The 27,829-nt window shown below is 44.1% G+C and overlaps 1 protein-coding gene across 1 annotated transcript in view; it reads left to right on the forward strand.

Moving 5' to 3' along the window:
* CRLF3 (cytokine receptor like factor 3) overlaps nt 1-27,829 on the forward strand; it is a 45,814-nt gene extending 17,985 nt beyond the window's left edge. The window contains exons 2-8 of the mRNA XM_049772097.1: nt 5,260-5,467; nt 12,297-12,384; nt 15,711-15,888; nt 17,883-18,105; nt 18,920-19,052; nt 25,092-25,204; nt 27,105-27,829. Coding sequence (XP_049628054.1) covers nt 5,260-5,467; nt 12,297-12,384; nt 15,711-15,888; nt 17,883-18,105; nt 18,920-19,052; nt 25,092-25,204; nt 27,105-27,361 — 1,200 coding nt within the window. The 3' untranslated portion in view covers nt 27,362-27,829. The remainder of the gene's footprint in view (nt 1-5,259; nt 5,468-12,296; nt 12,385-15,710; nt 15,889-17,882; nt 18,106-18,919; nt 19,053-25,091; nt 25,205-27,104) is intronic.

The following is a 27,829-nucleotide window of genomic DNA, read 5'->3' on the forward strand; positions in this document are numbered from 1 at the left end:
AAAAAAAAAAGATCTGTAGGGGCCGGGGAGGTGGCACTAGAGGTAAGGTGTCTGCCTTGCAAGCGCTAGCCAAGGATCAGGACTGCGGTTCGATCCCCCGGTGTCCCATATGGTCCCCCCAAGCCAGGGGCAATAATAAGCGCTTAGCCAGGAGTAACCCCTGAGCATCAAATGGGTGTGGCCGAAAAACAAAAACAAAAAAAAAAAAGAGATCTGTAAAGCCAGAGAGAGAGAGAGAGAGAGAGAGAGAGAGAGACAGAGAGAGACAGAGAGAGACAGAGAGAGAGAGAGAGAGAGAGAGAGAGAGAGAGAGAGAGAGAGAGAGAGAATACAGTGGAAAAGGCACTTGCCTTGCTTGTGGCTGACCACGTTTGATCCCCACCACCTCATACATTCCCCTCAAGCCCTCCAGGAGTGATTTCTGAGTGTAGAATGAGGAATAAATTCTGAGCTCAGCTGAGTATGCCCCCCAGAGCCCCTCCCAAAATAAAATGAGACTTGGAGGATGAGAGAAGTAGTACAAGGATTAAGACTTGCCTGAGAGGCTAGAGATATATAGTACATGTCTTGTAAAGTGCTTGCCTTTTATGCTTCTGATCTGAGTTCAGTCCCTTGAGCAGCACCAGAAATAATTCCTGAGTTCAGAGCCAGGAGTAACCACTCAACATCATCACCTCTTTGCTGGGTGTGACCCAAAAACTGAAACAATAAAAACTTGCCAGGGGAATAGTACAGGAGTTAAGAGTCAAGTTCGATATGATTCTCTTTTTTTTTGTTTTTTTGGGCCACACCCGGCAGTGCTCAGGGGTTACTCCTGGCTGTCTGCTCAGAAATAGCTCCTGGCAGGCACGGGGGACCATATGGGACACCGGGATTCGAACCAACCACCTTTGGTCCTGGATCGGCTGCTTGCAAGGCAAACGCCGCTGTGCTATCTCTCCGGGCCAGGAGCAGCTTTTTAAAGCTATGGTTTAGCCCTCCACCCCCCCCCCCAAAAAAAAAAAAAAAGAGCTCTTAATGTCCTGAACCAATGAGTGATGGATGATACAAGGAAATCTAAGTTCTTGGAGTCAGATGGGTTCAGATGCTATAAAATCTTGGGAAGTTATTTGATTTCTTCAAAAGTCCACTTTCTTTTTGAGACCTACACTTCAGAGTTATAGTGTTAATAAGCTGATACATTGACTATAATGCCGCATCTAATATGGAGATATTCACTCAACGTGAAGTCAGCATTTTAAAATTAGTTTCATAGAGCCAAGCAGATGAACTTGGTTTGTTACTTGATACATGCCTTCAGGGAAAGAAAACTGAGCTGTTGCTGTTTTAAATTTAGCAATCGTTAGGGACAGAAGACACCAAATTCACAGTGAAAGTATATTTGGACACGGGCTCTTTCTTTCTGGAACCTCTCTGCTCTATGCTCACATACTTCCTTTTTGTTGGGGTTCTGAAACAAAAACAAAAACGGTCATCAGGCTCCTTAAGAGCTAGCTGAAGGGGATTTTGAATTCTTTCTAAAGAGGAAATAGTCTTTACCTAACCAATGTACTTCCTGTATCCGTTTAAGAGTGAGAGGGGACCTCATGTAGTGTTCAACTGCAGAATTTCCTCTTGGTTTATCATACATACTGCCTCCATTTGTTCTGGTCTGTCATCTACCTGAGGATCCTGTTATATATGCATATTCTAATTCATTATGCATAGTGATTTTTTGAGCCACACCCTTTGATGTACAGGGGCTGTTCATGGCTTGAACTCAAGAATTTACTCTTGGAGGTGCTCAGGGGACCATAGAGGATGCCTGGGACTAAACCTGGTTGGTCATGTGCAAGGCAAGCTCCCTACCCACTGTACTAGCTCTCTAGCCCCTAGGAATCTATATATATAACAGTATTTTATGTGCTACATAAAAATCATGATGTTCTTTGCCTGGGTCTTCGTTATCTTTGGACAGGGCAATTTTTGTTGGATTGTTTTTTGGGCCACACCTGGTGATGCTCTCGGGTTACTTCTGGCTCTGCACTCAGGAATCCTTCCTGGCTGTGCTTTGGGGACCAAATGAGATGCCACCGATTGAATCTGGTTTGGCCTCATGCAAGGCAAGCTCCTCATCCACTGTACTATTGTTCTGGCCCTGCAAATTTTGTTTTTACATGGTTGTAAACATTAGAAAACAGATTTTATTTTTGTTTTGTTTTTTGGTTCACACCTGGCAGCGCTCAGATGCTGGGATTTGAACCACCGACCTTCTGCATGCAAGGCAAATGTTTTACCTCCATGCTATATCTCTGACCCATTAGAAAACAATTTTTAATGTTCTAAATGTTAAATTTTTGTATTAATTGAGGGCAGCAATGTAAGGCACATGCCTTGCAATTATTTACATGTCTGCAATAAAGATAAAATTAGCAGGGGCTGGAGCAGTGGCGGTAAGGTGTTTGTCTTGCACACATCTGACCTAGGATGGACCATGGTTCGATCCCCTGGAGTCCTGTATGGTTCTCCCAAGCCAGGAGTGATTTCTGAGTGCAGAGCCAGGAGTATCCCTGAGCGTCACAGGGTGTGGCCCAACCACCCCTCCAAAAAAAGATAAAATTGGGGCCGGAGAGATAATTGGGCCGATCCAGGACTGACGGTGGTTCGAATCCCAGCATCACATATGTCCCCCAAGCCTGCCAGGAGCGATTTCTGAGTGTAGAGCCAGGAGTAACCCCTGAGTGCTGCCAAGTGTGACCCAAAAATCAAAACAAAACAAAAAAAAAGTGAATCGTACGCTCTCTGAATTCATTGCTTTGAGGCCATACTTGGCAGATCATTGGAAGTTTTACTGGGTTGTTTGGGGGAACATACAGCATCAAGGATTAATTCCAGGACCTCCTATGTTCAAAGCATTTTCACCAGTTCTTTCTCCCTTTTGAGCTCAAGCACCCTAAACACTGTACCAGTAGCCTAGTACTGGATTTTTGTTTTTCTGGGGTTTTGGTGTCTCCTTTCCACCTCACCCCCATACAGTGGTGCTGCTATATCTGTGAGGCTCTGAGTTTGATTACTTGGCAAACAAAACAAACTAGAAACACTAACATTTTTTACTGAAACATACAATTTCTAAAAACTACTCTGCAGATAATAACAATATTCTCTTTTTGTTTGTTTGTTTGTTTTTGGGCCACACCCGGCGGTGCTCAGGGGTTACTCCTGGCTGTCTGCTCAGAAATAGCTCCTGGCAGGCACGGGGGACCATATGGGACACCGGGATTCGAACCAACCACCTTTGGTCCTGGATTGGCTGCTTGCAAGGCAAACGCCGCTGTGCTCTCTCCGGGCCCACAATATTCTCTTTTTTATAATCATAAATAACAGTGAGAGGTTGGGTATGCCTATGGTAGAACATATGCCTCTGATATATGTGTGAGAAACCTGGTTTTCTTTCTTTTTTTTTTTTTTTTTTGGTTTTTGGGCTACACCCGGTGGTGCTCAGGGGTTACTCCTGGCTGTCTGCTCAGAAATACTCCTGGCAGGCACGGGGGACCATATGGGACACCGGGATTCGAACCAACCACCTTTGGTCCTGGATTGGCTGCTTGCAAGGCAAACACCACTGTGCTATATCTCCAGGCCCAAAACCTGGTTTTCATTCCTGGCACAAAACAAGAAAAGAGACCTGAGAGTACAGCAGGCAGGGTGCTTGCCTTGCATGTGGCAGTCTTGGGCTTGATCCCCAACACTCCATATGGTTCCTGAGCTTCTCCAGGAGTTATCTTAGAGCTCAGTGCTAGGAATGATCCCTGAACACTGCTAGGTGTGGTCCCCAAACAAGCAAGCAAACACTATAAAGAAAAAAAAAAAAAGAAAAATCTGGCTAATTATTGTAGTGAGTATAATACATAGGTAATTTTTTTTGTTTGTTTGTTTGTTTTGGTTTTTGGGTCACACCCGGCAGTGCTCAGGGGATATTCTTGGCTCTAAGCTCAGAAATCGCTCCTGGCAGGCTTGGGGGACCATATGGGATAACGGAACTTGAACCACCATACTTATGCATGCAAGGCAAATGCCCTACCTTCATCCCATCTCTCCAGCCTCATGGTTATTTATTTTTATTTTCTTTATTTTTTCAGTTTTAGGGGACTGTCAGGGCTGGGGATTGGGCCAGGGCTTCAGCCTGTTCCACTGCTCTTTTGTCCACAAATTATTTTTATTAAATAGCTTAACAATAATTCTCATCATTTGGACCAACTCAGATATTTTTTCCAAAATTTAATTCTTTTTTTTTGTTGTTGGGGGGGTGTCACACCCAGCAGCGCTTAGTGGTTACTCCTGACTCTATGCTCAGAAATTGCTCCTGGCAGGCTTGGAGGACCATATGGGATGCTGGGATTCAAACCACCGGCATGCAAGACAAATGCCCTACCTTCATGCTATCTCTCCGGCCCCTCAAAATTTAATGCTTATAGCTCCTATATGAGGCAAGCCTTTTGGAAATTGAGGTGTTTGGCACTTTAATTCCAGGCTCCACAACTTATTATTATAGGTCTAACTCTCCTTTTCCAGAAAATAGATCATTGCCCACTTGGAGTTTGCCTTCTTTTTTTGGGGGGTGGCAGGGGTGCCACACTTGGCGGCACTCAGACAACTCCTGTCTCTGAGTTTAGAAATTACTCCTGGCGGGCCTGGAGAGATAGCACAGTGGCATTTGCCTTGCAAGCAGCCGATCCAGGACCTAAGGTGGTTGGTTCGAATCCCGGTGTCCCATATGGTCCCCCGTGCCTGCCAGGAGCTATTTCTGAACAGATAGCCAGGAGTAACCTCTGAGCAACACCGGGTGTGGCCCAAAAACCAAAAAAAAAAAAGAAATTACTCCTGGCAAGCTTGGATGACCATATGGGATGCTGGCCACATGCAGGCAAATGCTATACACATTGTGCTATCATTCTGGCTCCACAAGTTTACCTTCTTTAAACAAACAGAAAGTGCCCCTCAGTTGTACAGAGACTGGTTGTTTCATTGTCCCTCAGAGGGTGTAGCACCCTCACTCTGGGAATCACTGCTGTAAAGAGACCAAATGGGAGTTGTGAATGATTGAATTGGAATTTGAATCCATTTTGTTTCATCTGAAGTCAATCTTAGGAAATTCCTCTGACTCATTTGATTGAATGTGTCAGTGAACGTGTCAAACCTTGAGACTTTTATGGGTGATGCTTGTGGATTAGCATTTTCCTGGAGATTCTGATTCTCAGTTTCTATGCTCTTTCTTTTCAGATCAAAGAGAGTGCATCGCAGACAAGAGATGTCCTCAAACAGCATTTTAATGACTTAAAGGGGACCCTTGGAAAGCTTCTGGATGAGAGATTGGTGAGACTTCTGCAGGAGGTGGACACTATTGAACAGGAGACTATTAAACCACTTGATGACTGCCAGAAGCTTATAGAACATGGAGTTAATACTGCAGAGGACTTAGTACATGAAGGTGGGAGTCCCGGAAGTCGATTCAGTGTGGCACTTTTGTGTTGTTTTTTTTTTGTTGTTGTTTGTTTTGGTACTATACCCAGCTGTGTGTATCCAGGTCGACCGAATGCAAGGCAAGCACCTTACCCACTGAACAGTCCTTCTAGCTTCAGTGTGGTTACTTTTGGGACCTAGGAGATGGCTAAGGGACTGGAGGGAATGCTTTGCATGTGGTAGCCTTCAGTTTGATACTAGTAATTGCAATATACCAAGATCCATTGAAATGGATTCTCCAAAAATGGAAAAATAAGAAAGTGGAACTTTCTTATTAACATTTGTCAATTTTTCAGGTTATTAATAATCTCCTTATAATTTGTGGGAGTTACTATCTTGGTATGATAGTTAATAACAGGAGGTGAGAACTAAACAGTGAGATATCCCATGGCAAGTGCAGTTAAATGTCAATTGTAAGCAACTACAAAGCAAGAGTAATTTTATTTTATTTTTTTTTAATTGGCAGGGGGTGAAGGTGGGCAGTATTTGGTCACACTCAGCAGTGTTCAGGGCCTATTTCTGTGTGTGCAGGGATCACTCTTTGGTTAAACTTTGTTAATAACTTGCTTTGCCGCCACTCTTTTTTTTTTCCCTTGTTTTTTCTACTAATTGTTTTTGTTTGTTTGTTTGTTTTTTGTTTTTGGGTTACACCCAGCAGCGCTCAGGGGTTCCTCCTGGCTCTACGCTCAGAAATCGCCCTCAGCAGGCTCGGGGGACCAAATGGGATGCCGGGATTCGAACCACTGTCCTTTCGCATGCAAGGCAAACGCCCCACTGCTGTGCTATTTCTCCGGCCCCAATTTTTTTTTAATTTTTACTTATTTATTTTTAAATAATATATTTAAGCACCTTGATTACACATATGATTGTAGTTGGATTTCAGTCATATAAAGAACACCCCCTTTCACCAATGCAACATTGCCATGGGAATGTTGCCACTCTTAACTTCCTTCCTTCTACGTTACATTTTCCTTTCTTCACAGTCTTCTTGGGTATATTAAATAAAAAGGTAATAGTTTGGGTGGTTTTCTGGGCCACCTCCAGTGATGCTCAGGACTTATCCCTAGCTCTGCCAGGATTCACGGTGCTCAGAGGACCATATGGGATGCCAGGGATTGAACCTGGGTTAGTCACACACTGTCCCTCCAGCCTGCAAGGTAATAGTTTTTCTCTTGCTTAGCCCCATGAGAAGACATACATGGTAAGAGACCCAAGGCCTTGGAGAACTGGTTGGGATAGTGCTTAGTTCAGTCTGGAAACATATAGGAGAACTTTTTGTGGAAGGAGTTCCATAGGGCTCAAAGAAATTTATCAAGCAGACAAATGAAAGGAAGGAACAATGTGATTAAAGGCAGAAGTAACATCTTAAGTACAGTAAATGGTGTATTAGGAGCCTATTGAAGTATTTTAGGGAGCAGAATTACACAATATTTCCATTTAAAAAATAACAGTGCTTTATCATTTGAAAGGTATATTTATTTATTTATTTGGTCTGGACTATACTGGAGTTAAAGCATACATATGTTCCAAGAATAAATGTGTTAACATTAATAGATCATGAATTATAAATGATATTTTCTATTTATGAAAACAGACAACTATGTTTTATTTTTCCTTCTATACCCCCCCTTTTTTTTTTTTGTTTTTTTTTTGGAGGCTCACATCCGGCGGTGCTCAGGGGTTACTCTTGGCTCTATGCTCAGAAATCGCTCCTGGCAAGCTCGGGGGACCATATGGGATGCTGGGATTCGAACCAATGACTTTCTGCATGAAAGGCAAACGCCCTACCTCTGTGCTATCTCTCCGGCCCCACATACCCCTTTTTATTTAAAATTTTTTTTTATTTTGGTATTTGGGTCATACACAGTGGTGCTCAGGGACCACTCCTGGCTCTGCACTAAGAAATAGCTCCTGGCAAGCTCGGAGGAACATATGGTATGCCAGGATTCAAACCACAGTCCATCCTAGATTGCTGTGTGCAAGGGAAATGCTCTTCCACTGTACTATACAGAAGACTACTTCTGTAAATGGATAGACATAATACAAAAACTGATTAAGATGTTATTAAAGATAATCAGAATAAAACATGATCTACTTTAGATAAAATTGTGTTTTTTTTTTTTTTTTGTGTGTGTGTGGTTTTTGGGTCACACCCGGCAGTGCTCAGGGGTTTTTCCTGGCTCCAGGCTCAGAAATTGCTCCTGGCATGCACGGGGGACCATATGGGATGCCGGGATTCGAACCGATGACCTTCTGCATGAAAGGTAAACGCCTTACCTCCATGCTATCTCTCCAGCCCCGAGGTTTTTGTTTTTAATTTTATTTTATTGTGATCTACAAAGTCCTTCATGGTTGAATTTCAGTTATACAGTGAGTTAGGACCATTCCCAACACCAGTGTTGACCTTCCTCCAGAGTGCTTTTTTTCTTTCTTTCTTTCTTTCTTTCTTCTTTCTTCTTTCTTTTTCTTTCTTTCTTTCTTTCTTTCTTTCTTTCTTTCTTCTTTCTTTCTTTCTTTCTTTCTTTCTTTCTTTCTTCTTTCTTTCTTTTCTTTCTTTCTTTCTTTCTTCTTTCTTTCTTTCTTTCTTTCTTCTTTCTTTCTTTCTTTCTTTCTTTCTTCTTTCTTTCTTTCTTTTTTTTTTGGGGGGGGGGAGGGTTTTTTGTTTTTTTTGTTTTGTTTTGGGTCATACCCGGTGGTGATCCTGGTTCTGTGCTCAGAAATCACCCCTTGCGGGCTCCGGGGACCATATGGGATGTCGGGATTTGAATCACTGTCCCCTCCTGAATTGGCTGCATGCAAGACAAATGCCCGACCACTGTGCTATCTCTCCGGCACCCCAGAGTGCATCTTTTTTTGGGGGGGGTCACACCTGCCAGCGCTCTGGGGTTACTCCTGGCTCTACACTCAGAAATTGCTCCTGGCAGGCTTGGGGTACCATATGGGATGCTGGGATTCAAACCACTGTCCTTCTGCATGCAAGGCAAACACCCTACCTCCATGCTATTCCTCCAGCCCCCCAGAGTGCAACCACCACTCTTTGCCCCCTGGCCAGTATAACAGGTCCATGTAAGTTTAGATTGTTAAAGTTTAGCTCTCTTGATTCTGTTGTTGTTGGTTTTAGGTTGGATTTCTTTTTTTTGGGGGGGGTCATACCCAGCAGTGCTCAGGGCTTACTGGCTCTACACTCAGAAATCGCTCCTGGCAGACTTGGGGGACTATATGGGATGCCGGGATTTGAACTACCGTCCTTCTGCATGCAAGGCAATGACCTTGCCCTGTCTCCATGCTATCTCTTCGGCCCTGGGTTGGATATTTAGTTCTGTCCTTTTTATTTTCTTCAACAATGCACCTGAAACCACTTGACCCTTGGGCCCCATCCTTTCTTTTTTCTTTTCTTCCTATTTTTATAGAAATATGCAGAAATATGAGGTAAAACAAAGTAATTTGTGTCCCAAGATCCTATGAAAAAAGCAGGAGTTCATATCTAAAAGATAAAAAAGAAAAGAAAGTGAGTGGAAGATTTTTGCATAGGGGCAGTAATAGTTGGGGAATATAGGAAGGAAAAATCTTTGGCCTCAAAACATGGAGACCCTACTCATGAAGCATCCTGCCATAAGACCAACTACAGGCTCCAGGCTTCCTAAGTTGTCTAACTACAAGATCTTTCTTCATGGTCCCAGTAAAAGTTCTTCTCAATCACAGTTGTTGCAGTCAGGCTTCTGTAATTAGAGATCTTGGTTTTGCTCAGATCCTATGTCGAAGTCAGGGTGTCACAGAATTTCTGGTTTCATCTTACCGTCAGGTGGCTGTATAGGGAAACCTGCCCTGAAAGCAAGTTGTTGCTGTTTTCATGTTGTCATATGAACCCACTCTGGAGCAAGCCCTTTTTTTTTTTTTTTTGGTTTTTGGGCCACACCCAAATGGGGAATGTGTGGCATTACTGAAGACTCACATACCCACTTATCCATGGCTTATGTTAACTCTTAGGTGATATGACTATTGAATGTTTGGGAGTTTGGGAGGGAAAGAGGGAAGGAGGGAAAGAAAAGTTGGATGTGGCCCAAGAATGGAAGAAAGAAGAAAGAAAAAGTTGGAATAGTAGAGTCCAGGGAGATATCTTAAAGGATTATTTTATTTTATTTTATTTTATTTTATTTTTTGTTTTTTTGGGTCACACCTGGCTCAGGGGTTACTCCTGGCTATGCACTCAGAAATCACTCCTGGCTTGGGGGACCATATGTGACTTTGGGGAATCGAGCTGCAGTCTTTCCTAGGTTAACGTGTGCAAGGCAGATGCTCTACCTCTTGCACCACCGCTCTGGCCCCATCTTAAAGGACTTGACCATATTTTGTACCACATGGTCTCCTGAGCATTGCTAGGTGTGGTCAACCTCCCTTTCAAAATAGAAAGTTACAACAGTAATATAGACAGGAAATTAAGTCACTAGAACAGGTGAGGAGCAAAGCTGCTTTTTTTTTTGGTTTTTGGGCCACACCCGTTTGACGCTCAGGGGTTACTCCTGGCTATGTGCTCAGAAATCGCCCCTGGCTTGGGGGGACCATATGGGACACCGGGGGATCGAACCGCGGTCCGTTCCTTGGCTAGCGCTTGTAAGGCAGACACCTTACCTCTAGCGCCACCTTCCCGGCCCGCAAAGCTGCTTTTTTTGGGGAGCCACATCTGGTAGGCTCAGGGCTTACTTCTAAGTTCTAGGGATCACACCTAGCTGGCTTTTGGTGTGGTGCCAGGGGTTGAACCTGTTGTACTATCTCTCTGGTACTAGCTAGCTGCTTTTAAGATTTCCACAGAATTGATGATCATTAAGTGTTGACTGTTAGTGATTACTTGACTATATGATGGAAGGAAAACAGATAAACTGGCTATAAAGATGAGGTAAGGCAAATGGGTATCACTTTGCATGTGGCTAACCCTGGTTCCACACAATTCGTGGTGCTATATATAATTCCCAAGCACTATCAGGAGCGATCCCTGAACATAGAGTCAGGTATAAGCCACGAGAATCACCAGATGGTTCCCCCCAACCCCCACATTCAGGTGTTACTCCTAGCTCTGCATTTAGGAATTACTTCTGGCTGAGGGATCATGTGGGGTGTTGAAAATTGTACCTTGATTGACTGTAGAGCAAATGCTCTACCCGTTGTACTAGTTCTCTGGCCCTGTGTATCGCCAGGTGTGTCCTATTCACCATACCAAAAAAATAAAGTGGGGCAATAACTCATCTCTTTAAAGTCTGTCATTCCAACTGGAAGCTCATTCTGGTTTTTGGTCCCTGATTACAATATGTCCTTTTTACTGACAATACCTTTGTCTTACCAGCAGTACACAGTGTTTATTTGCCACTTGACATGATCTCTGAAAAAGAACTGTTTACTGAGATTGCCACAAGAATATAGTGCATAGGCCTCTAAAAACATTATTTTTCGGGGCCGGAGAGATAGCATGGAGGTAAGGTGTTTACCTTTCATGCAGAAGGTCATCGGTTCGAATCCCGGCGTCCCATATGGTCCCCCGTGCCTGCCAGGAGCAATTTCTGAGCACGGAGCCAGGAAAAACCCCTGAGCACTGCCGGGTGTGACCCAAAAACCACAAAAAAACAAACAAACAAACAAAAAAAAAAACCATTATTTTTCACAAAAAAAATAGAATGTCTTTCTTTGTATCTGGCAACAAAGCCAGAACAGCAGCAGGTCAATAGAGGCAGAATGATGCACCCATCATCCTGAGGATTAAGACACATTAGACCTCAGAAACCAATCCTTTCTTTTGTTTTATTTTGCTATTGAGATATATACTACTGCATCTGATACTTTATTTTTAATGTTCCATTAGTAAATATGCATGTATACACACACAAATACACATACATGTATTTGAGCCACACCCAGCGATGTTCAGGGGTTACTTCTGGCTCTGCACTCAGGAACTACTCTTGGCAGTGATTTGGGGATCAGATGGGATGCTGGGGTCAAATCTAGTTTTGCTTCATTAACAGCAAGTGCCTCATCCACTATACTATCTCTCTGGCCCCTGTGTTTTACTTATATTTTAAATATTATTAAATATTTTCTTCGCCTCTTTCCTTCGCCTCTCAAGGGATCAAATGTATTTTCTGGAATTTGAGAATTTATTTTATTTTTTGGGTTTTTGGGTCACACCCAGCAGCAATCAGGGGGTACTCCTGGCTCTACGCTCAGAAATCGCCCCCGGCAAGCTTGGGGGACCATATGGGATGTCGGGATTCGAACCACTATCCTTCTGCATGCAAGGCAAACACCTTACTTCCATGTTATCTCTCCAGCCCCTGGAATTTGAGAATTTTGAGGTGATGTTTGGGATCTCTGTTTTTCTGAAAGTCATGTGATCTCAAAACACTTGAGTAGGTACATTCAGATGGAACAAAGGGATGATAATTTTTATTGTTCTGCGTTTTCATTTTCTAATCAGATACATTTTTAAAGATGTATTAGATATATTATTTACTCTTAGTTTTCTCAAGACCCTGTCCCTGAACCTCTACTTTGCATAAATTTGGTGGCTAACCCATATTCCCTTGAATACTACAGAAACTTCCAACTCTGATCAAATGATGCCATCGTGTATCCACCCTTTTTCCTCTTGGACTTGCCGTCAGGGTAATTTCTACTAGAGTTTCTACTTTTGGGGAATGTGTGGCATTACTGAAGACTCACATACCCACTTATCCATGGCTTATGTTAACTCTTAGGTGATATGACTATTGACCATGGTGTGATTATTCTTTCCTTCCTGTTCATAGGTGAGATTGCCCTTCTTGATGGTGCTGGGGAACAAAATGAAAAACTCTGGAGCTTTACCAAAAAGGCTTCACACATTCAGTTGGACAGGTAAGAAGGTGTTGCATTTGACCTGGCTGACTTTATTTATTTTGGGTTTGGAGCTACACCTGGAATGTTTGGGAGCTATTCCTGGTTCACTGGGGTTGCAATCCTGGTAGTACTTTGGGAACAATGCAGTATTAGTGATTAAATCTGGGCATACTGCATACAAAACATGCACTTAGCCCATTGTGTAATCCCCTTGGCCACTTTGGATGGGTTTTATTTAATTATTGGTGTGGGGCCATATGTGATAGTGCTCATAGCTTATTCCTGGCTCTGTACTTAAGTGTTACTCCTGATGGTGGTTGGGGGACCATTGCAGTTGTCAGGGATTAAACTAGAATTGACTAAACACAGACTAATTGCTTGAACCTCTGTTTCTCTTCAGCCCTGAGTTTACTTTAATAACTGAGCTACTGACTTCTCTGATAACCCCCTCCAAACCCCCCACTAAAGATTCTGATTATGGGAGAGGTTTTTCTTTTCATTGTCCATTACCAGTATTTTTTGTTGTTGTTGTTGATTTTGGGTCATATACAGCAGCGCTCAGGGGTTACTCCTGGCTCTATGCTCAGAAATAGCTTGTGGCAGGCTCAGGGGACCATATGGGATGCTGGGATTTGAACCACTGACCTTCTGCATACAAGGCAAATGCCCTACCTCCGTGCTATCTCTCCAGCCCCTAATTTATGAGTTGAATGTTTCATGCAGACTGAGTCTTTTGTTTTGTGGTCATAAGTGGCAGTTCTCTCTCCTGGCAGGACTCAGGGGACCATTTGTAGTATCTGTGATACAACCTGAGTTGGCTGCATGGAAGACAAGTACTCTACTCTTTCTCTATCCCTCTTCCCCACATTCACCCAGAGATTTTTTTTTTTGTTGTTGTTGTTTTTTGTTTTTTTTTTTGTTTTTGGGCCACACCCGGTAATGCTCAGGGGTTACTCCTGGCTATGCGCTCAGAAGTTGCTCCTGGCTTGGGGGACCATATGGAACACCGGGGGATCGAACCGCGGTCCGTCCAAGGCTAGCGCAGGCAAGGCAGGCACCTTACCATTAGCGCCACCGCCCGGCCCCCACCCAGAGATTTTTGGATTTATGTTTTGTTTTTGTTTTTGGGGCCACACCTGGCAATGCTCAAGGCTCATTCCTAACTCTGTTTTTATTTGGGGGGCACACCCCACCCTGTGACGTTCAGGGGTTACTCTTGGCTATGCGCTCAGAAATCACTCTTGGCTTGGGGGACCTATGAGACGCTGGGGGGATCAAACCGTGGTCCGTCCTAGGTCAAGACGCGTGCAAGCGATACGCCTTATTGCTGCGCCACTGCTCTGGTTCTTTTTTATTTATTTTTTTATTTTTTATTTTTTATTATTTTTTTTCCTTTTTTTTTGGGGGGGGGGTTTGGGCCACACCTGGTAATGCTCAGGGGTTACTCCTGGCTATGTGCTCAGAAGTTGCTCCTGGCTTGGGGGACCATATGGGACACCGGGGTATCGAACCGTGGTCCGTCCAAGGCTAGCGCAGGCAAGGCAGGCACCCTTACCTTCAGCGCCACCGCCCGGCCCACTGCTCTGGTTCTTATTCCTAACTCTGTAGCAGGGGTCTCAAACTCGTGGCCCATGGGCCGTTTGCAGCCCTGCCCTAGGGGAATCTTTTTTTGTTTTGTTTTGTTTTAGTTGTTTGGGTCACACCTCCCAATGTTCAAGGCTTACTACTGACTTTGCACTCAAGGATCACCCCGACTTTGCCTCCTGCGGCCCCCAGGTAAATTGAGTTTGAGACCCCTGGTACTCAGGAATCACTGCTAGTGGTGCTTGGGGAATCATGTGGGATGCTAGGGATCAAGCCTGGGTTGGTCACATGCAAGGCAAACTCTCTATTCACTGTACTATCTCTCTGGCCCATGAACTGAGTCTTATCTCAGTAAACCAGGTATTTTGCAGTCAAATGCTCTATCACTGAGCTATACGCCCATAAACCAGGTATTTTGATAAAAAACATACTATTTGTGTTCATGCCCACCCAGGGACACAAAACACACAGACACACAGATAGACACAGACACAGACATGCGCACACACACACACACACACCACACAGACACAGACATGCACACACACACAAAACACACACATAGACACACACACAGACACAGACACACAGACACAGACATGCACACACACACACAGACACACACACAGACACAGACACACACACAGACACACACCCAGTGTGGGCTTCCCCAGTTTCTGTCTTTTATTTATTGGGAAAGGAAATTTGCCGGGTGTGGTGGCACGCACCTGTAGTCCCAGCTACTCGGGAGGCTGAGGCCGGATGATCACTTGAGTCCAGGAGTTCTGGGCTGCAGTGCGCTATGCCGATCGGGTGTCCGTACTAAGTTCGGCATCAGTATGGTGATCCAGACCCCCGCCCCCCGGGAGTGGGGGACCATCAGGTTGACTAAGGAGGGGCGAACCGGCCCAGGTCAAAGCTCCTGTGCTTATCAGTAGTGGGATCGAGCCTGTTAATAGCCACTTGCACTCCAGCCTGGGCACATAGCGGAGACCCTGTTACTTAGAAAGAAAAAAAAAAAAGAAGGGGCCGGAGAGATAGCATGGGAGGTAAGGCGTTTGCCTTTCATGCAGGAGGTCATCGGTTCGAATCCCGGCGTCCCATATGGTCCCCCGTGCCTGCCAGGAACAATTTCTGAGCCTGGAGCCAGGAATAATCCCTGAGCACTGCCGGGTATGACCCAAAAACCACAAAAAAAAAAAAAAAAGAAAATTCTTTTTTTGTTGTTATTGTTTTTTGTTTGGGGTCACACTGAGCCACGCTCAGGGGTTACTCCTGGCTCTAAGCTCAGAAATTGCTCCTGGCAGGCACGGGGATCCATATGGGATGCCAGGTTTCAAACCACTGTCAGTCCTGGATCAACTGTGTGCAAGGCAAACACCCTACTGCTGTGCTGTCTCTCTGGCCCAGAAAATTCTTACAATATCTTGCAAGCTTTCTCTGCAGTTAGCTTTATTTGTTTGTTTGTTTGTTTATTGGCCACATCTGGCAGCACTCATGAGGTTTATTTCTGGCTGTGCTCAGAAATCACTCCTGGCATGTTCCAGAGACCATAGGAGATGCTGGGGATTGAACCTGGGTCTTTCCCAGGTTGGCCATATGCAAGGTAAATACCCTGCCACTGTGCTATCACTCTAGCCCTATTTATTTAGCTCTATTTATTGGAGTCTTCAGTATTCTTAGAGTATGTGATATAAAATATACCTTATATTTTTTACTCATTTAAAAGCCACATAAACATCTAAGCTTTGTTTCCTTAGCTTACCAGAGGTGCCTTTACTGGTTGATGTGCCTTGTTTATCAGCTCAGTTGGACGACTCGATTCTTAACATAGTAAAAGACCACATTTTTAAGCATGGAACTGTAGCGTCTCGCCCACCAGTACAGATAGAAGAACTGATAGAGAAACCTGGAGGTATCATAGTACGATGGTGTAAGGTACGTGATTCAGAATTTGAGATTTGAAATTTGGGATTTGAGGTTTGGGGATGATTTACTTTTGTGTATGTGTGTGTGTGTGTGTGTGTGTATGTGTGTGTGATTTACTTTTGTGTGTATGTGTGTGTGTGTGTGTGATTTACTTTTGTGTGTGTATGTGTGTGTGTGCGTGCCACATCCAGCAGTGCTCAGAGCTTACCTGGCTCTGTGCTCAGAGATCCCTTCTGGCAGGATTTTGGGAACCATTTGGGGCACTGTGGATTGAACCTGGGTCAGCCTTGTGTAAGGCAAATGCTATACTGTTTCTGCAGTCCCCTTGAATATTCCTTTTCATTATTTTTTAAATTATTTAATCAGGGTATAGAGAGATAGTACAGCCAGTAGGACACTTGCCTTATATGCAACTGATCAAGCAAAGTCCTATCCCAGGCATCCCATATGGTTCCCTGAGCACTGCTAGAAGTGTTTCCTAAAAGCAGAGCTGGGAATAATTCCTGACCATCATCAGGTATGGTCCAAAAAACAAAATTAAACAAAACAAAAACCAAAATCAAAAAACAAAACAAACAACCCTCCAAAATTATTTATCAATAAAACAAATGTCAAGAATCGAACCCACTGCATTGCAAAGCAAATGCTCTACTACTTATCTATATTCTCAGTTTCAAATATCCTTTTAAAAATCTCTATTATAGGGGCTGGAGAGATAGCATGCAAAAGGTCATCGGTTCAAATCCTGGCATCCTATATGGTCCCCAAGCCTACCAGGAGTGATTTCTGAGCATAGAGGCAGGAGTTACCCCTGAGTGCCGCCGGGTGTGATCTCAAAACAAACAAACAAACAAAAAAGTCTATTACAATGTTATTTCTTTTTTGTTTCTGTTTTTTTTTTTTTGGGGGGGGTCCACACCCGGCAGCACTCAGGGGTTACCCTGGCTCTATGCTCAGAAATCACTCCTGGCAGGCTTGATGTCGGGATTCTAACTATCATCCTTCTGCATGCAAGGCAAACACCCTACCTCCATGCTATCTCTCGACCCCTACAATGTTATTTTTTTAAACTTACCTCTTAGGTTATTTTGTTTCCGGGTCACATATGGTGATTCACAGGACTTATTCCCAGCTCTGCACACTGGGATCTCTTTTGGTGAGCTTTGGGGGCCATTTGGGATGCCTGCCCTACTCACTGTACTATCACTCCAGATCCACAAACTTAACTCTTTATGAAAGAGTTTTATTTCTTATTAGAAAAATCAAAAGATGTAATGAATATTATGTGTTTTCTTTCCTTCCGTTTCATGTTGAAATAATAACTCACTTTGAAATAAACTACTAAAGTATGGTTTCTTCAATGTTTCTTCAAACATTGCCAAAAATCTTATATATTAGATTCTGTTTGGTATCTGAGTTGCCATATTTTAGTAGACACTAAATCTAGATGAATCATAGGTCTTGGCTTTGGTTCACAAAACATCAGTTTAAACTGGATCATAGTATATTAGCTATGGTTCACAAATATATCAGTTCAGACTGTTTTCATAGTTCCAGAAATTTTCTGTACTTTGTCTTTTCACCTCACTCATTAATGCATGGGGCCTACCCCTGCCTTAGTTCTTAGGTGTGCCTTTATTAGTGCTTGGGGACCATGCAATATTGGGGTTTAAGATCAAACCTGGGGCTCCTACATGCAAGGAATGCATTTTAGCCCTTCAAGCTGTCTTTTGTCCCCTGGGAACTATTTTCTTAAATGTTAAAAAAAAAAAAAAATAATGAGAAAAAAAAGTAAAAAAAAACAAAAAACTAAAAACTAAAAAAAAAAAAAAAAAATAAAGCCTTGGGAGCTGGAGTGGTAGTATAGAAGATAGGGCATTTATCTCATGTGGCCGACTCCGGTTTAATCCCCAGCATTTTATTTATATATATATATATATATATATAATTTTTTTTTTTTTTTAACTTTTGACTTTTGCATAATGAAGAATCTCTCTCCTTAGGTGGATGACGACTTTACAGCCCAAGACTACAGGCTCCAGTTCCGTAAATGCACGTCCAATCACTTCGAGGACGTGTATGTAGGCTCTGAGACGGAGTTCATAGTATTGCAGATAGACCCCAACGTGGACTATCAGTTCCGGGTGTGTGCCCGGGGAGATGGCCGGCAGGAGTGGAGTCCTTGGAGTGTCCCCCAAACGGGTCACTCCACTTTGGTGCCTCATGGTATGCAGATGCCCCCTCAGCCCGGAAGTCTCCCAGCGTGTCCTAGCACTTGCACGCTTTGTCCCCAACAATGTCCCTATAGCCTCATTTGTCTGTATTCAAAAATTGCTCCTGGCAGTCTCTGGGGACCAAATGGGATGCTGGGAATCAGACTATCGGTTCCAGGATGGTTGTCAGCATGCAAGGCAAACACCCTACTGCTATGCTACCTCTCTGGCTCCCACCAGCCCCCAACTTCTTAAACAGGTTGGAATACTAGTTACGCTTTTACTGTGATTTTTGACAAAGAGCAGGTAGCACATGGACACCCATTCAAAATTGTACAGAGAAGCTAGCACTGACCCTGCTTCTGCCCCAAATCAGAACAAAATTATGCAGAAATACACAAATCTATTTTCTTTGTAGGATTACACATGACACCCTATTCTGAACTACGACTCTTCAGAGTCTGTCTCTTCTACTTGACTTTTCATTGTTTTGTCTTTTTGGGGAAGCTTTTTAAGTAAGTGTGTTGGAGCGTGTAGGACCACTCTTAGCAGTATTACTACTGGGGTAGCGGGGATGCAGTATTACTCCAGCCTGGACTCCAGGGCCACATGTGTAGTCCAGAGAGCACTTGGGGGGCCTTCAGAACTATACCTGTACAGCAGGGCTTGTTGTGAGGCTGGGTGGGGGAGGGGACATGGTGCCTCTGCATTTAAATTTGGGTCCCTGCACATACAAGGGATGTGTCCCTGACCACTGACTCCCAGCTCATATATAACATAATTTGTGTTGAAGATTGTAATAACTTTGTGTGTTTGCTTTATTAAAGAGTGGACAGTTGGTTTTGAGGGTTACAGTCTGAGCAGTAGAAGAAACATCGCACTCCGGAATGACTCTGAGTCAACTGGCGTCCTCTATTCAAATGCTCCAACTTACTTCTGTGGGCAGACATTAACTTTCAGGTAAATCTTATATTAAAAAGTCTCTCTGGGCCCGGAGAGATAGCACAGCGGCGTTTGCCTTGCAAACAGCCAATCCAGGACCAAAGGTGGTTGGTTCGAATCCTGGTGTCCCATATGGTCCCCCGTGCCTGCCAGGAGCTATTTCTGAGCAGACAGCCAGGAGTAACCCCTGAGCACCGCCGGGTGTGACCCAAAAACCAAAAAAAAAAAAAAAAAAAAAAAAAAAAGTCTCTTGCGGGGGCCGGAGAGATAGCATGGAGGTAAGGCATTTGCCTTTCATGCAGAAGGTCATCGGTTCGAATCCCGGCGTCCCATATGGTCCCCCGTGCCTGCCAGGAGCAATTTCTGAGCATGGAGCCAGGAGTACCCCCTGAGCACTGCCAGGTGTGACCCAAAAAAAAACACCAAAAAAAAAAAAGTCTCTTGTGTTTTACAGTGAAATGTATAGCTCTGAATTAAAAATATAGTAGGAGGGGAGGCCGGGCGGTGGCGCTAGAGGTAAGGTGCCTGCCTTGCCTGCGCTAGCCTAGGACGGACCGCGGTTCGATCCCCCGGCTCCCATATGGTCCCCCAAGAAGCCAGGAGCAACTTCTGAGTGCATAGCCAGGAGTAACCCCTGAGCGTCACAGGGTGTGGCCCAAAAACCAAAAAAAAAAAAAAAGAAAGAAAAAAATTGCAAAAAATCGCATTAAACATTTGCATACCCCGAACGGAACTGCTCGTGGTATGCGAATGTTTAATGCAATTTTTATTGCGATTATACAATAAGCGAATAATCGTGAATACTGCGATATTTGAAGGCCGGTCGCGGGTCACAAAATGTTGTACGGAGGGCTGCAAAAGGCCCGCAGGCCACGAGTTTGAGACCCTAGCCATAGACCATAAGGTGTGGGTTTTGAACCCTGGGCTCCCTCATAGAAAGCATGGCTTTTATCTCTTTGACCCATTGCCCTGCCCCTAAACTAAACGTCCTAAGTGAAGGTTTGCATTTTTGTCGTTTCTTTCTATTGACTGTGGAATGAAATGTTTTCTCTTCTTGTGTAGAGGAATTTCAGGAATCAGAGTGAGGTCCAGAGATGGAGATACGAATGGCAGGGACTGTCAGGCGATGGGTCTATCTGGGTGAAGGGAGATTCAGTTGTAAGGGCCTGTGCTCTGCAGGTAGGAGGATTTTACACTAACCCTGTCTGTGCCTGCTGAAGTCTCAGTTTAGGGCTACTGGAGCCAAAGAAGACTTTTCCTGGCTGGCTTTTCTGTCTCGAGTGCCCAGGTCTGCCTGCAAGCCTCATCTCCCTAGCCCTCCCTGATTTCCTGTCTAAGCTTTCCTTCTTTCCCTGTTTTTGCTCCTGACTCTTCCTTTCCTTGTGTGTTTTTTTTTTTTTTTTTTTTTTTTTTTAGCTCTGTCTTTTTCTGTAGTACTTCCTTTCTATTGAAGAGCTTCCTTTCAGTAGCCTTTCTTAATACCTATAGTTTCCGCTGTAGTTACTCTTTTTCTTTTCAGATGTGGAAACAAAAGCTTAGAGAAACAAAGTGACTTGTTAGTGTTCAGATCCTGGCAGCGACTGCCGAGATCACTGTTAGCCTCAGTGTTGCCCTTTTGCTCCTGTGCCCTGGACAAATTCCTCACCCTTCTGAGCCCTTCTCAGGATGCTCTATTAATTAAAACAGCATTTTAAGAGAAAGTTTATTTAATGTGTACAAGGTGGAGATAGTGCTTATTTTGGGACCCCAGGTGCTGAGGATGCAACTCAGTACTTTGCATGTACCAGTTTTTAGATTCAATTACTGGTATTACATTGGTCTCTCCAGTCCCTCGCCCAGCCAGCTTCAGGCCTGCCAGGGGTCAGTGACCTTTGGGCCCTCTGAATACTGCTTGGGACCTACCCTCCTCCTCCCACACTTGGGTTAATTGTGCAAATTGAGAGTTTATAATTGCCAGGTAGGCAGTTTCCAGGTCAAGAGGAAGAACCCCTTCTCTCAGAGTGCCTCTGCATCCAATGCTACCTCCCGAGACCTGGATGTCCCTTCTACTATTTTTTGCAGTACCTGGCCACTGGGAGTTCTCTACCAGTCTTAGCTTTTGAAATCTGTTAGATTAACTCACAGAACCCAGGAAAGCTGGCCACATTGAATGGTTTGGTTTTCTTCAACCCTAGGACACATGTGAACATGTTCGGAGGAGAGATAGAGGAGGAGAAAGCAGGGAAAGGTCCCGGACAGGAAGTGAACCTTGTTCTCAGGGATACAGGGTTTCTACCTGCAAAACCTAAAGTGTTCAGGGTATTGCCAATCCTGCAAAAGCAGTGATCTTAAAGGCCAGTCTTCAGGGCTTTAACCTACTTGTTCCCCAGAAAGGGTCTACTCATGATAGTACTTGGCTCCAAACCTCAACCCTTTACTGACATGATTGCTCTTTCTGGGGTTTCAAGCACCTTTCTATATCATCTTATTATTACAAACCTTTTTTTTTGGGGGGGGGGAGGTTTGGGCCACACCCACCAGCTCTCAAGGATTACTCTTGGCTCAGAAATCACTTCTGGCAGACTCAGTAGACTGCATGGGATGCCAGGAATGGAACCCGGGTCTGTCTGGATTGGCTGCATTAGGTTGGCTGGGTTGGTTGCTGCATGTAAGGCAAACGCCCTACCACTGTGCTATCTATCTGGCCCTTGTTATTATAAACCTTATAGGGACAAGCTTCCCTGAGTCATTTTATTAGCATAACCTGTCAGATTGAGGCCCCTGAGAGGCCCAAGAAAATCACTAAGATACCCTGATTACCTTGGGAAGTCCAGCTGCATCAAGGTTCATTTCTGGGATCAAACAAAGCTAACCAGAGATTCCTCATTGTACAGTACTATAATGTCTGTTACTTAGGGGGGATGGAGAGAGAGTGCAGTGGGTAGGGCATTTGCCTTGCATGCCACTGACCTGGGTTTGGTCCATATAGTCCTTAAGCCCCCTGCAGGAGTGAGCCCTGAGCACTGACATGTGACCCCACAAAAAATAAAGCAAAAATTCTGCTACTTAAAATAATTTTAGCATGCCCTTTTAATTTTTAGGGAGAAAAATTAAAAATATGGGGGTAGGGCAGACAGGTAGTACAGGAATTAAAGTTTTTGCCTTGTATATGGTTGACCCAGCACCACATATGGTTCCCCAGCCCTACAGCATCATAAATTGTGGTCCAAACAAAAACTGAATAAAATAATTGGAGGTTGCTCAAAAGCTTGGAGCACATACTTTGAATGATTGAACCTCAGATGAGCCCCAGATATGATCTTGTTAACCACATGTTACCCTGAGCACCACCGGAAGCAACTCCTGAGCAACAGCTGGGAGTAAACCCACAGCAATGCTAGGCATGGTCCCCAAATTCAAAACAGGCTGGGCAGGGCCTGAGGTATAGTACAGTGGAAGGGTGATTGACTTGCATGCAGCTGACCAGGTTTTGACCCCTACTACCGTACACCTTGAACCACTAGAAGTAGTCCCAGAACAGGGATCTTATTCCCTGTACAGAATAAGCCCTGAACACTGCCCTGCTTTGGCCTCCACTCTACCACAAAAAAATAAAATAAAATAAATAAAAAAAATAAATAAACAGGCCAAGGACAATTGTGCAAAGAGCTGAAACACATTTCTGTATCCAGGAGGCCTGGGTTTGATGCCTGAGCTTCTTTGACAGGAACAAGTGCTGGATATTATTTAGTCCTTTTTTTGCTGATATAAGTATAGTTATCTATGGCCACAGTTTACTTATTTTGGGGACAAGGCTCACCCCTTGCTATTTGTGTGTGTGTGTGTGTGTGTGTGTGTGTGTGTCCATATGGGATGATGGTTGAACCAGGTTTTGGCCTTGTGCAAAGCAGTCATCCTACCTGCTATCACTCCAGCAGCACCTTCCCCTCCTGCCAGCTGCTACTCTTTAAATAGACATGCTCTCTCTTCTCATACTTTTTCGTATTCCCCCCCTACTCTTTCCTTTTATGTCTCTGATTGGATTATTTCACATGACCTGTTCTCAGGGGTTTTTTCTTCTACTAAAGTGTACTTATACTTTTTTTTTAGTTCACTTGTTGTATTCATCTCCAAAGGTTTGTTTAGGTACATTTGTATTTCTGTCTCTGTTAGTATTCAGTTTTCTTCACAACTCAAAAATATTTTTTAGTTCATACAATCTTTATAGTTTTATTTCTTCCTTGATTTTGGTTGGTTGGTTTTGGGTTTGGGGCCTCACCTGGAGTCACTGAGGAGTCACTCCTCGATGTGTTTGGTGATCTATTTATGGTGCCAAAAATTGAACCCTGGTCAGCCGAGTGCAAGGAAGATGCTTGTCTTCCCTGCTTTACTCAGGCACTATATTTAAAAACAATTTTATTTGGGTTTCGGGGTCACAACCAGTGGCACTTGAGGTGGACTCCTCTTTGGGATCATTCCTGACAGTGTGAGGGTCTCATTTACAAAGCAAGTGGTCCATTGAACTACATTTTGACTCATGACCTTATTTTAAAGGTTTATGTAGGGCTGGAGAGATAGCACAGCGGTGGGGTGTTTTCCTTGCATGAGGCCAACCCGTGAGTGCAGAGCCAGGAGGAACCCCTATGTGCTGCTGGGTCTGACTCAGAAACCAATCAATCAATCAATAGATGAAGTTTTTTTTTGTTTTTGTTTTTTTTTTTTTTTTAAAAAACTAATAAAGGTAACCCATAATACTATTTCATTAGAATAACTTCAGGACAAAAAAAAAAGAATAACTTCAGGAGATCCGTTTTATTGGGGTTTGGCGGCACGTTCTATTTTCTTTTCTTTTCTTTTTTTTTTTTTTGGATTTTGGGCCACACCCAGTGATGCTCAGGGTTTACTCTTGGCTATGCGCTCAGAAATCGCTCCTGGCTTGGGAGACCTTATGGGATGCCGGGGGATTGAACCGCGGTCCGTCCTAGGCTAGCACAGGGCAGATGCCTTACCACTTGCGCCACTGCTCCAGCCCCGAATGTTCTGTTTCTTGTTCTGGAATCTTCATATTTGAAAAAGTAGCCTCCACTTCAGTTTTTGAACCTGGCTTTATATGGGAAATGCCCTTACAAATGAGCCCAGCTTTAGATTCTGGGGACCTCAAGAACCTTTTGAAAGTGGTTGTGACTTCCATATGTTTGTGTGATGTGAATTTTCAATATTTCGAAAGCCATGGGCTGGAGAGATAGCATAGAGGGTAGGGCGTTTGCCTTGCATGCAGAAGGACGGTGGTTCAAATCCCAGCATCCCATAGGGTTCCCCGAGCCTGCCAGGAGCTATTTCTGAGCGTAGAGCCAGGAGGAACCCCTGGTATGGGTTTGGTTTGGTGTGACCCAAATCCCCCTTCCCCACCCAAAAAATATTTTGAAAGCCTGACTGGGGTTTTCAGGTTGCTCTCTAGCTCCCTCTTGTATCCTCTCCTGGCACTGCATGTTCTTGATCCTACAGAGCCCACTGACCCTTTGCACTGTCACTACTAGGCATCTAAAATATCCTCAGGGGAGCCATATTCTGTCCCTGAGCAGCCCAGCTGTCCTATGAACAGTGGAAGCACCAGAAGCAGTCTATATATTTTTTTTCCCCTCCAGAGAAATGTTCCTGTAATGAAGGAAAAGAGAATGCTTAAGGGGCCAGAGCGATAGTTCAGTGATTAGATTTTTTTGCCTTGCACTCAGGCAATCTGGATTCTATCCCTGGAATCCCATAGGGTCCCCTGAGCCCACCAGTAGTGATCCCTGAACACAGCCAGGAGTAAGCGCTGAAAAACACTGCAGATGACTCAAAACCAAAAGTACTTGATTGTTATGAGCTGACATTGTTTAGAAAAGGTAACTTTGATTAGATTGTTCTTTTGTGTTAGCATTGTTTTGTGTTTATTTTTTGGACCACACTGAGAGATGTTCAGAGGTTACTGCTGGCAGATTTCAAACTCCATAGAGTATTCTTTCTAAGATTAGTGATTGTTGGGTATCATGTTAATAATGACAGCAAGATGAATTTGTATTTCTCCTTGATTTACAGAGTGGAAACTGTGGGGCAGCCAGACAGAAGAGATAGTATAGGAGTCTGTGCAGAAAAACAGAATGGGCATGAATCTCTGCAGCGGGACCAAGCTGTGTGCATTAGTACAAATGGTGAGAAAACATTATCAGTCTCTGAAGCACCTGGACTTTTTAGCAAGACTTGAATCTGTCCCAGTAAGACACATTGACATTAGGCAATGAAGCTGAGCTATTTTGCGGGGTGGGGGTACCCATACTTGGTGGTGCTCAGGGCTTACTCCTGCTTCTGCACTCAGAAATCACTCCTGGCAGTACTCATGGAACCAGATGGGGTACAGGGTATTTAACCCAGGTTGGTCGTGTGCAGGGTAAGCACTCTGTCTACTGTTACTATCTATCACTCTGGCCCCTGAGATGGTTTTTGTTTTGTTTTGGAGACACACCCATCTGTGCTCAGAGCTTATGCCTGGCTCTGTGCTAAAAGGATTACTCCTGGTTGGTCTTAGGGGACCATATGGGTGCTTGAAATCAAACTCAAGGCAAGCAGCTACTCTGCCCATTGTTACTATCTCTCTGGCACCTCTAGTCTTTTTTTGGGGGAGGGGGACACAGCTGGCTGTGCTCAAGGATTATTCTTGGCTCTGCACTCAGAAGTCACTTCTGGTAGGCTCGAGGGACCAGATGGGATGCCATGGATCGAAACAGGTTGGTTATGTGCAAGTCAAACACTCTATCTGCTGTGCTATAGCTCCGGACCCACCTAGTCAGTTTTCAGAAAAGAGGATACTGGTGACCAAGGATGTGGCACAATGATTACTTTGTTTTTGCGAGATTTGGATTAGGTCCTGACACTCCAGAGTTCCCTGAGCACTACTAGGAGCAGCTCCTAGCATTGTCAGTGAACTACCTGCCCCCTCCCCCCAATTTTTTACTCACTTGAGAATGGGATTTGGGGGAGTACCCCCAGTGGAGCTTAGGGGTCACTCTTGGCTCTGTGCTCAGAAATAGCTCCTGGCAGATTCAGGGGATGATATGGGATGCCGGGAATTGAACCCAGGTCCATCGTGGGTCAGCTGCATACAAAGCAAACGCCTTACCGCTGTGCTATCTCTCTGGCCCTGAGAATGGGATTATTATTTGGACCAGGATTGTAACTCAATGGTAAAAGATTTTAAAAGGGGGCCCGGAGAGATAGCACAGCGGCGTTTGCCTTGCAAGCAGGACCAAAGGTGGTTGGTTCGAATCCTGGTGTCCCATATGGTCCCCCGTGCCTGCCAGGAGCTATTTCTGAGCAGACAGCCAGGAGTAACCCCTGAGTAACGCCGGGTGTGGCCCAAAAACCAAAAAAAAAAAAAAAAAAAAAAAAAAGATTTTAAAAGGGAGCTAAAAGGGCCTGGAGTGATAGCACAGCTGTAAGGCGCTTGCCTTGCACTCAGCCAACACAGATGGACCCCGGTTTGAATCCCGGCATCCCAGGAATGAGTTCTGAGCACAAAACCAGGAGTAATCCCTGAGCGCTGCTGGGTATGACCCCCCCCCCAAATAAAAAATAAAAACAACCAGTGGCTGGAGAGATAGCATAGTGAACATAGCGGTAGGGCATTTGCCTTGCATGAAGCTGATTTGAACAGACAGTGGTTCAAATCGTGGCATCCCATATGGTCCCCCGTGCCTGCCAGGAGCGATTTCTGAGCACAGAGCCAGGAGTAACTCCTGAGCACCACTGGGTGTGACCCAAAAACCCAAAACCAAAACAAATAAACAAAATCCAAAACCAAAAACACAAAGGGAGCTAAAATATAGCACAATGGGTATGGCGCCTGCCTTATTTGCAGGCAATCATAGTTCAACCCCTGGCACCACGTATGGTCCCTCAAGCCCCACTAGAAGTGATTTCAGAGCACAGAGCCAGAACCTGAGCCCTGAATACCTCCAGGTTGGCACCGCCCCACTCCAAAGACATTAAAACAGTTTACTTTGATCAGTGTAGTTATTGTGCATGTGTAATTGACTCTTTACCTTAACATTGTAGGTGCAGTGTTTGTAAATGGAAAAGAAATGACCAATCAATTGCCTGCAGTTACTTCTGGATCCACTGTCACATTTGACATTGAAGCTGTGACTTTAGGATCCATCAATAACACCGAAGGCGGAAACTTCAAACTTCGAGTAACTATTAGCTCAAACAACAGAGAAGTGGTTTTTGATTGGTTACTCGACCAAATTTGTGGTTCCCTTTACTTTGGATGCTCGTTTTTCTATCCTGGATGGAAGGTGCTGGTATTCTAGATTTTTGGACGAATGGCTTTGATTTACAGGGATTCATTGTTATCTGCCCTCAGCCCAATTTTATGGTAACCGATTTTGAAATGGTTAGACTCGTCTCTGTTTCAACATGGAAATGGAAAGTGTTTAGTGGATTTTGGTTCTGTCAATAAGAGGCTTGAATATTGTGAACAGAATCATCATGCACTCAGGTTTTTTCATAGCGGTCATTGAAATTTAACAAGAAAACTTTAAGTTAACTTAGCATTTAAAGTGTGAGGAGATGCAGAAAGACCTGTACTCTTCTTTGCACTTCTTTTTAAAGTAGATGTTCAGGATAGAAACATTTGACTTAGTATTTAAAAAAATTCTCCATCTTTAAGGAGCCAGGGCCATGTGAGTAAGCCAGAGTTTCAAATATGCTGTCTCCAGGCATTTTTAAACAGTATTAGATTTTATCACATGTTCAGTAATCCCGAAGTCTCAAATATA

Source organism: Suncus etruscus, chromosome 1, assembly GCF_024139225.1.
Source record: "Suncus etruscus isolate mSunEtr1 chromosome 1, mSunEtr1.pri.cur, whole genome shotgun sequence".
NCBI classification, from domain to species: Eukaryota; Metazoa; Chordata; class Mammalia; order Eulipotyphla; family Soricidae; genus Suncus; species Suncus etruscus.